At 41.4% G+C, this 10,808-nt stretch overlaps 1 protein-coding gene across 1 annotated transcript; it reads right to left on the reverse strand.

Moving 5' to 3' along the window:
* Positions 1–1,996: 1,996 nt before the first annotated feature.
* On the reverse strand, positions 1,997–6,110 carry bhmt (betaine-homocysteine methyltransferase). Its single transcript, XM_040007191.1, has 8 exons — positions 5,972–6,110; positions 5,632–5,764; positions 5,433–5,545; positions 5,111–5,302; positions 4,253–4,400; positions 2,938–3,120; positions 2,603–2,831; positions 1,997–2,515 (listed from the first exon to the last, which is right to left on the reverse strand). Exons 1-8 carry the CDS (start codon positions 5,993–5,995, stop codon positions 2,335–2,337), a joined length of 1,203 nt encoding a protein of 400 aa, XP_039863125.1. The 5' UTR covers positions 5,996–6,110; the 3' UTR covers positions 1,997–2,334.
* Between the last annotated feature and the right edge of the window lie 4,698 nt (positions 6,111–10,808).

Here is a 10,808-nt window from a genome sequence, read left to right on the forward strand (position 1 = left end):
CGCAAACTACTTTTTAATTCAGTAACTTTACGTGGTTAATTTTTAAAAAAGTGTTCATTACGATTTGTACTCTTGTGTTTTTTATCTGCATTCCTCTGTCTCTTTTCCTCACTTGCATACGTGCACGAGGAGCATAAACATCTGCACGTGGGCAAATCCATGACGCACATACGTACAGAACGTGTTTAGTGCCAGACTGCGTACGGTAAGCGAACTGGGTCAAAACAGGTTTATGCACCATTTATTCTCTAAGAAAGTTAATTTTCGTATGCAACTTTTAAAATCTAGCAACTAGAAAAAAAAATGTAAAGTGGGGCAAAGATTACCTTTATGGTGCTTTTAACGCTACTAGAAAAAACACACAAAACTGTATGTAGAACCAAGTGGGTTAGTTTACTAAGGGCCTTTTCCAAAATCTTGCTGGTGCTTGACTTATATTTAGAATCTTTTCAACTTTTGATTTCCTCTGAGTGCAAACTTCAGTTCTGTTATTCACTGCAGAGTATTTGTAGAAATATGCCAGCCTTTGTTGACAGTAAGCTTGAGATGGAAGATGTGCGAGGATTCAAAGTACGATGAGGCAAATCTCAAACGTGAATATGAATGTAAAATACAATCAACGGCAGAAATATTGGCATTGATTGTATTTTTTATATGTTTTGTTGTTTTATTATTATTATTTTTATTATATTTGAGGGGGGAAAGTAATCTGAAAATAAATGCATTTCCTGCTTTTTAATTCTCTGCCTCTTCTGGTAAATCATGTGAAAACACATTGAAAAGACATTTCAATGTAGTTCACCAGGTGAAGGTCATGCATTATTGCCATTAAAATTTGGATCAGTTGAGTCAGTGTGCGGAAAGAATACTTCAGCCTAATAAACACAGGAAACCAGAACTCCCTTTGGATTTCCATGGTTTAAAAACAGATAAGCTCTACAGAGCTTCGTAGATTGTTCCCTTATATGGAAATAGGCACATTGATGTCCGAGTAATAATCTGTTAAATTGACTCGATGTTTCACATTTGGTCTCACCCACTAAGGCATGTTCTCTTTCCAATAAAATAGCACCTCTCGTACACTGCCACAGTCCCTGTTTTGACCTCACTTTATTTACCGATCATTAATTTCCATAGTTAAGGTGTAAACAAAAAGAAAAACTTGTAATATTCCACTTTGAGACCGGTTGCATCATTTATCCTCTTGGAAAAGTAAGATATAAATTATATATATATATATATATATATATATTTTTTTAAACAACAAATAAATAGCCCTGCACCAACTTTGCACTTTGTCCTTGTTTTGCTGGTTTGTACTGAAGTTATTAACTGTTAAACCAAACTGATAAAACTTCTTAATTTTACTTCAAAGTCTGATTCCAAATATTTATGTGCATGTCAAAAAGGGTGAAAAAGCACTTTAATTGCAACATAGCAACTTCAGACATTAAATTTGCACTATGGGAAGAAGGCAAACCAGCAGTGGCAGTGTGATGCTTTGGGTAATGTTCTGCTGGGAAACCTTGGGTCCTGCCATCCACGTGGATGTTACTTGCAGACCATGTACACCCTTTTTATGGAAATTGTACTCCCTGATGGCTGTGGAATCTTTCAGCAGGATATATGTCCTGCCACAAAGGGCACAAAAAACAAACAAACAAAAACACATACAAAACCCCCCCCAAAGGTTTAGGAATGGATGAACAACAATTAATTTAAGGATTGACTGGGCCTCCGAACTCTTCAGACCTCAATCCAGTTGAGCATCTGTGTGACAAAAACAAAACCTATTTTAGGTGATAAGCAACACACCATTTCCTGAAGTTTGACTTTTATAGGTAAGGCTATGTCCATATTAATGCATTTTCGTTTGAAAACTCATTGTTTTCTCTCCGTTTTGGCCTCCCATCCACCCTGAGATGGTGTTTTCCCCTATCCAGGCTAGTGTGGACGTAGTCTAAATGACCCTTCCAAGGAACAAAACCACCAGTGCTGATTTCTTTGTTGCAGTTTGTCGTTTATTGCTGCCCACATCATTGTGACATTACTTGGGTGCTTTCACAAACAACTGTACATTTGTAATACAGTAATTTCACTTTTTTTTCTTTAAACAGTTGTGATGGTCATAATAACACTGTGATGCTCAGTCTGGAAAGCCAGTTTCAAAGGTTAAGCATATGATGCCAGTCTTTCACAGAGTAAAAATGGTCCTAAAAAAGAAAGAACTTCAGCATTTCGATCTTTTTTGGTACATAAACTTCGGGGAATGTGTGAGTATGCCTTCTCACGCCACCCCTTTGCTTCTCCTCGTCAAAGGCCTCAGACAGGAGCTCAGTGGCCTTGGCTGGCCTTGTCAAACAGAGCCTCCAGCTGCTCCTTGGAGGTAGCCTCCTTTTGCTGCATCAGGTCAGCGTGGCCTTTGGTGACTCCCCATCTATCAGGTGTGGACATGGAGGGGCAGAAGGGGCGGCCAGAGGCGGGCTTCAGCTTCTCCCAGTAGTCACGGCGGGCCCTAAAAAGAGAAATGGCAAGCTGTCCTGAAAAACACAACAGTGGCTATAATCTTGAGGTGCTTTGAGAAAACTGAAATAACATCTACCTAGCTCTAACCCAAGGCTTTGTGTGCAATGACAGGCCACTACCCCAGCTGCCATGCTTCTCAGATCCAGCAGGAAGACAACCTCGCTCAGCTTCCAGCTCCTCAGCCAAGGCACGGATGTGATACGGTTCAAATCCGCAGCAGCCTCCAATGTAGCGAATCCCAGCATTATATGCTTCCCGGGCATATTTATGCATGTCCATTCTGGTCAGGATCCTTGGCTCCAGACCTGTTGGAAGAGGAGTTTATTTTTGAGGATTTCTTAAAAAAAATTTTTTTTATGTGGATTGAGAATTTTAATTTTTTAATTTTTTTTTTTAAAGTAGGGTAATGACCAAATGGGAATTCCGGCAGGTCGATGAATCCCTGGCAGCCGCAGTCCGGAGTATGAAAGGCCAGTGGCTGGGACATGTAGTGAGCCTTCAGCCCAGCCTTCTCCACACCCTCCTTCATCAGTTTCACAGTCTTCACGCAAGTCTCTGGGTCAAAGTGGCAGTTAATGCCAACAATATCAGCACCTACAGAGAAGATGTGCAGAACAGAGCAGAACTGAGGCAATAAATTGTTGAGATTGTGGAAAATTCTTGTAAGAAATGGTAGCAATCCATGTTGGTTTCAGCTCAATGCTGGATGTGTCGTATCAGTGCACATGGCTGATTACCTCAGTATCTGTTCATACCACCACTGGATGGCAGCAAAAATCTGATCTACACAGTGGCTTTAACAGGAAATCTAATGACTGAACATTAACACAGACTAAGACTTCAAATGAATACAAACTGCATGCATTGAGTTTAAGATGTCAGGTCCATACCACTAACATGCTAAAAATGCTTTCTTGGTGTATTTGGAGATTGTGACAAATGAAGTTTTGGACCACAAAAACACCAGAAGTCAAGATATTTTGAAACGTAGACACTTTGCAGACCTTGCAAGTCTTGATTTTTCCCCCCCCCACATAACAAAACGAGATGTCCAAGCACCCACATTTAGTTTTGCAGTGCTGTTGCGTAATAATATGCGCACTTGTATGACATACCCATGGTAGGCCTGATTGCATTGCTAGACTATATGCCATATGACCTGAGCACTTCCCAAACCAACTAAAATTAGTCTTCTGGAAATGTGTAGATCAGCTAAATGTGAGCAAAAGATTGCCAGCATCTGATGTAGGAAACAAGAAAGACTGGCGCAAAGCTTCCACATGTGCCAATGGGAAAATTATACTGAATCCCACATGTCAGCTGAAGATAGCAGGTCCAAAAACAAGCTTGAGCGTAATGTAGCACTAAAACAGGGTGAACAGTTTCCCAGGAGGGTAAACAAGTGCAATGGATAATATTAATTACAGACCCACTGTGTCCCTCCAGTGTGCAGCATGCACTACACCCTGACTGGTCCATCTACACAGAATAAGACCAGTTCATTTTAAACTGCTTGACCTGAATTTACCATAGTGTGACAAAAAAGCAGCAAAAACATTAGTTGTCAGGTAGTTTCTCTAAACTCTGCTGAGTTTCTTCATATACATCAAACAATGGCGCCAAAATTAAATAATATTGTTGATTAAACATTTTTTTTTTTTTTTTTTTTTTTTAAAGTCAACTTTTCTTAAATTCCTGTTACTCAACGTGCGGGAAATTGTCGTACCAGCTTTAACAAGTTTGACTGCACAGTCTCCAGGGCTGATGCCGTTCAGGTCCCCTTCAGGTCCAATGCACAGAGTCGCAGCGACTGGCTTACCAGAAGCCTTCAAAACCTGGACTGCCCACTCAGCCTCTTCCACGTGCTCAAAGTACTGCAAGGAAGCACAAAACGTAAAGACTGCTGAATTACTAAAACAGTTTAAAGCTGCTGTGGGAGCTCTTTGGTACCCCTCAACCTGAATTCAACATACCGGTCCATAAAGGCGTACAGTCATGAGTACAGTACACAGTCATGAGAAACACTTTCAAATACATTTTTTGCAGGATACACTTATCTCAGTTACTTGTGCTATTTAAGCAAACAGAAGGGCCGTGTCTGCAACCAAGGGAGGTGACTTTGCTACTCACTGAGACGACTTTCTTTCTCAAGTCTAAGTGGAAAAAATATATAAAGTGGTCATTAGTAAACCTGGGCTCCAGCATTTAGATACTGAAATGTGAGCAGTTATACAATGACATGGTGTAACACCCCCTCCAGACTTCTTCAGAGTTCAGCACCTTACGAGAGGGGAATTACATGAATATATAGACATAAAATATATAAATGCATGAATAAATGCATTTCTAATTGCAAAGATGCCCAAGCTGAAAATGTTTCATTATTAATAAAGTCATTCAGAGACAGGAGGAGAAGAGATGATATTCTAACCTGCTGCAATGGTTTTGTTAACTTTGCTTTACTCCCAAATCTGCACCGAGACAGTTCTAGTTCAGGGTCATCTCTTTAAATGTTGACCTAAGTGATCTCTTATCAAAAGTTGCTTTAAATTTCCAGAAGGAAATGTTTAAGTTTACGGCATACCTCTGCAATCAAGAAGTCGACATTTTTCTGGACAAAGGCATCGATCTGTTTCATGAAGATGGCCTTGACCTCCTCCTCGGTCTTGCCGCTGAGGTATGCCGGGGTCTGAGAGACTCCACCTGCCACCAGAGCATCACCCTCATTGGCCACCTCTCTGGCCAGGTCACAAGCTGCTTCGTTTATTTGGCGTCCCTGTGGATGAAAGGAAATATTTTTTTAAAACCACTTATAAATCAGTTCAACTTTCATGTTTTGAGTCCGTTTAAACCCCTCTGCATGCTTGATGAGAGCTCAGAGCAGCTGCACATGAAAACAAACTCACGGTGAAGCTCAGAGTCTGGCCCCTGTTCTCCAGTTTGTCATCGCTTGCGTAGAAAGTGAACGTCTGCATGACATTGGAACCAGCTCTCAGGAACTCTCTGTGCAGCTGCCGCACTGCAAACACAACACCCCCCATTCAGCACTCACAAAACTGGAACTTGAACATTTAAGCTTTAAATGGAGAGCAAGCAGAGTCCTACCCGCTTCGGGGTGCTCGGCAGCAGCTTCAGGCGTCCACGGCCCGGCTTTTACATAACCTCTCTTCTCGAGCGCGAAGACAAAGCCTCCGTCCCCAATAACGACCTCTCCTGCATCCAGGCGCTTCAAAATGTTCTGCCGTGAAGTTAACACGCAAATCAAATCAAAACAACACACACAGAGCTGCACAACACCCATTTCATTGCATGAAGCGCGCACAAGCTGACTCAAGTTCAGAGCTCCCTTTACATTTTTTAATCATGCAACATGACGAGAAACATAATAAACAAAAACAAAATACAACGTGTGCATTATCCAGGACTGATCGGAGTGCACGCCTACCTTCTTTTCTCCCGCTGGTGCCATGATTACTGTAGCAGTGACCGCCTCACACTTCTCAGCAGCAGAGTCTTGAGTTTGGAAAAGGCTCGCTTACTGCACCCACGCTGCATTTATAATCCAAGATGGGTGTGTCGCTCCTGATGTCACCCGAATACCACCTCCCTCTTCCACTTCTGATCTTGTTGTTGTTGGTGACGGCGCAGAATCCGTAAAATCTCGGCTCTGTGGAGAGGCGTTGTTTGATCACTTTTGCGGAATAAAAGTACAGCATCTAACCTTTATAGGAAGTTTGAAACCATTACCTATAAAAAACAAAAAACGTTTCTAAAATGATTTTTCGCAGTGTTTGTGTAAGGACAGGTCAGGTAAGTGAGCACACAGGGTCAGACAGCACTGCCTAAGTTTTGTGTTTGTAGGTCAGTTATGCCTAAGAAAGAGCTGAATGAATTGTGTGTGTATGCTCACTGATGATGTTATGTCAATGGCAACTGGGAAAACAATTATGTGGTCACAAGGGAGCCACCGAGGGGGGCCAGGGGTGGCACTGCCCATCCCCCAAAATTTGCTGGCCCCTCCAGTGGCCTCCCCTGGCAAGGCTGTCCTATTTTGGTAATGATTCTAATAAACATGAGCACAAGAGAGAGGAAGACACCCCACAATGAGTTGAATGACATTAATTTGTTATTTATTCCTGCTTAAAACAGATTGTTCACCTGACAACAGTGATGTAAACTGGGGTCAAATCCTCAGGTTCAGGTCTTTGGCTCAAGTCTTCATTCGCCACACAACTGCCATGGTAACTGAGACCCTGTTCACCCAGCATGCCATGTTTTTAGGGTCCTACACAGTTTTCTGTACTCTAATATGCAGTATTATATGAAAAGTCTAACTGTTTAGCAAAGTAATGAAAGAAGCATTTAAATCATTTACCTATGTAAAATAAGCAATACTACAGTTGAATTTGGATTAAAATTTTAATTTTCGCTCTAAAAGAATTAACCAGGACTGAATCTTGATGTCCAAATAGCTAACTGTGGCTATGTCCAGAGTGAAAACATATATTATATATATACAAGGCTACTAATAAATAGTATGGGAAGCAGAGAAAGGAAAGAGCAAGGATCAAAGGTTAACAGCTTTTATTGGATTTCAGAGAGCAGCTAGTTACTAACAAAGCGAGTCAGTTTAATTCAGATTTATTTATTTATTCACAGCAACCATCACCTCAAGGTGTTTATACTGCAAAGCACAGACCCTACATTATTTGTGAGAAAAATGCCAACAGCCAGATTCCCCATGAGCAAGTGCTTGGAGATGGTGGGAGAGAAAAACTCAATTTTAACAAGAAGAGACATACAGAAGAAATGCTCAGGGCATCACAGTGGAAGTAAAGTAGCAGTCTTGAGCATGTGGCAGCATGATTAAGGGATAGTTCAGGGTCACATGACCCAGCCCTAATGAGAAACGATAAAACAATAAAGTTTCGTTCCAGTAAAACAAACTTGTGGACAAATGATGGAAAAATATATCCACATATATCTGGGAATTTTTGAAATTGGAAAATATTGTTCTGTAAAGACAGAGTTAACTGATATTAGGCCGTAAATGACCAAAGAGATGATACCGTATGTGGGGGGTGTAGACTTAGGTGTGGTAGCTGGGTGGGGCTACTGCTCAGCTGCAGGAGGAGAGGTGGAGCAGTTGATTAAGGGACCAGCGATAGTGAGGTTCAAGAACAATAGAGCAAATGTCTGTAAAAGCAAGAAATTACTGTTCCATCAATATAAAGAAAAACAGTAAATTGAGGATATGGATCAGTTACCAAAGTTTCGGTACAGGTCTGCTATTTCATGGTGATTTCTAGCCCTGGTTGCTATGGGTCTGATGTTGCCTGAGGAGTTTTATCTCTGTATGTTTGCATGTAGTAGAGTGGAGCCATCATTCCAGATCCAAAAAAAAAAAAAAAATAACAATGGGAAGCAGCAACTCAAAGGCTTTGTCACATTGACAACACTAAAATCTATATGAATCTCTTCAGTCATTCAGCAGAATGACGTGTAATTGATGTGCAGTGTGTGTTGTTTGGGTAATTAGTTGCTAAATTTAAGAGCACCCTCACTGAAAAGTTGACAAAACCTCGAATCAGAAGGAAGAAAAAGAAAATGTCAGGTGCTACCACTGCCTTGGGTTTTCCATTATTGTCTGACCATAAAATAAACCCACCAGACATGGAGTTGGAGACTGAGACGGTATTCTCCTGGAGACAATTCTCTGGGTTTCTCAAGCCTTTAATTATCCGCCTTGTGCTCTTCAAATACCTGGTCTTCTATCTTGTCTCACTTTCCCGTGCTACATTTATGCCACTGATCCCACATGCCTAACTTATCTGGTTGGCTTGTCGAGAGGAGTTGCCTGAGACTGAGGCTCAACAGTGTGGGAGGCACAACCAGAGGCCTGCTTCTCTCTTACCTTAACCCAAGAGATGCAGAAAGTATTTGGCTAACCTTTCTATGAAAAACATGTGACTAAACTCCATCTCACTCTCTGCCAGGGCAAAATTAGTGGCTGAAATGACAAAGTCTTCAAAGCCAACTATATGATTGACTGCTGCTTGTTTCCTTGCCTTACCCATACTCCCCTCAGTGAATTAGAATCTTGGTCAATCACATCTTCATCTTTCATGGGATTCCATCATATTCTGTCTCTATAAAATGCATCTTTCATCTCATAAGTCTGGAAGACGTTGCATTTAGCCCTATGAGCCTCATACTGTACGTTCTCTGTTCTGGTTACCATCCTCATTCCTAAAGCTAACCAGGAGATGAGGACTGCCCTCTGACAATCCTTCCACCTGGAGTTCTCAGCTGCCCTGCCAACCTAATGTCTCCTTAAGTATTTCTCCTTTTTTGTCCTTTCTTGGCTATCAATCTCCCTCTACAGGGGTAAGAATTAGCTGTTGCATCAGCTAAACCTGCAGACATACACGAGCACAGGAAATGAGCCTGCACTGCCCCCCTCATCTCCTCAAGATCCAGAATCAAGCTAACTGCTGTTATATGCCTGTCCCCAGTTACAGACCAAAAGGTGCACATTCAAAAAGGACCAAAAGAGACAATCAGTGCTCTCTTAGTTGTCCTTGTATTTTTTTTTAATTTTTTTTAGGTCCTGTGATATGAAATCTGAGTTGTCCCTTGGAATTCACCCCAACAATTCCCACATCCGTGTAGTTTGTGTGTCCTTGTGAAGCAGAGCCACAGGAGGTGGACAGGAGGTGGCGGAGGTCATCAGCTTCTGCTGGGCTGCAACTTCTGCAGCCACAGCCATAAGTCTCTACCTCAGCAGACTGCCAGATTGTGTTTTACCACACTAATATCTTTTTAATTTATTCCTACTCATCAGCTCTTCTCTCTGAGCTCTGCTGCCCAGCCTTTCCTGCCTGATTATACTCTCTCCCCTGCCTGCAAAGTTTAAAAGAAAGAGATGAAATTATTACTTTTTTATATGTAAACAAAAGGCAACACATTTATTTAGTCACAAGCAAAACCAAAACTGCACAAATATTTTAGGTTAGTCTAGATCTCCATGGCACTCCTCTGGCAAACCAGCCCAGACTAACACAAGAGTCAACGAGGCCAAACAACCAGTGGAATGTTAATTCTGAGGGCGGCAGAGCAGACTTGTCATTATGAACTGAAGACAAAGCACACACAGGGAGAAATATATTTATATAATTTTCACTGTGTACAGATTACCATATAACATTTATTAAACACAAAAATTGCATGGATATGAAATCTGATTACATATTTACTCAATATATACAACTCAGGCACAGTCGGGGCCACAAGCCAGGTACTCCTAATGCCGATCCCTAGATCGGATAAATGGAGAGGGTTGCATCAGGAAGTGCATCCATCGTAACTAAAACATGTGGATCGCCATTAATGAGATTTCCATACTGGAAAATGTGTTAGAGGGCACCAAGAGAGAAGGACAGACAGGAGTATGATGGTGAGAGCAAAGATTTTAAATCTAGTGACTTTGACTGGTAAAGCGACAGAGCTGGCTGATATGGAGAATTTTGGTAAAGATGTATCACAGATATATCGTGTGTGCAGGAGACCAGATGAAAGAGAAGCAAGGCTGTGAAGCAAGGCTGTGAGCACTGGAGGTGGATTCAACCTGTTATGTTGATGGGAAGGCAAGTGGAGTAGGGGTAGTCTTGAAGGAAGATATGTGAAGATTGTTGTAAAGGTGAAGAAAGCCTGGAAGTCAAAGGTGTGATGTTGAACCTTGTTGTATGCCCCAAAGTTGGATGTTAGTTAGAAGTGAAAGAATTATGAAGTAAGTTGAATTAAGTGGTAGAGAGTGTCGCCATTAAGGAAGAGATTGGCAAAGCAGACTTAAATGGATATGTAGGTGAAGGGAACAGAAGTGATGAGGAGGTAGTGTTAAGGAGAAGATAAGAAATGTAGATGGTGGTGGGTTTTGCAAAAAGAATGTGCAGCACATTATAGTCCAAACAGAAGCTGGCAGCCTATACACTGCTACAGTTTTATCTTCAGCACCATGTGTGGTGATGCCCAAAACCTGTCTTTATCAGACACAACGCAGTAAATTTTTAACTGATCAAGTCCTGTTTGAGTTAATAATTAGTCCAGCAACAGCGGTGCTGTTCCTTTGTTGTTGTTATTTTGCAAGTGTTTGTGTAAAGTTATATATTTTTCCACTGCATGCGTTTGCGTAGACTCTGGCTTTTCTTTTTTGTGAGCTTAGCTATTACATGCACAACATGAATCAGTACTGTAGTGAATATCCTTTCTTCATTTCTGTGTTC

Source organism: Simochromis diagramma, unplaced genomic scaffold, assembly GCF_900408965.1.
Source record: "Simochromis diagramma unplaced genomic scaffold, fSimDia1.1 OVJJ01000682.1, whole genome shotgun sequence".
In the NCBI taxonomy this organism is placed as follows: Eukaryota; Metazoa; Chordata; class Actinopteri; order Cichliformes; family Cichlidae; genus Simochromis; species Simochromis diagramma.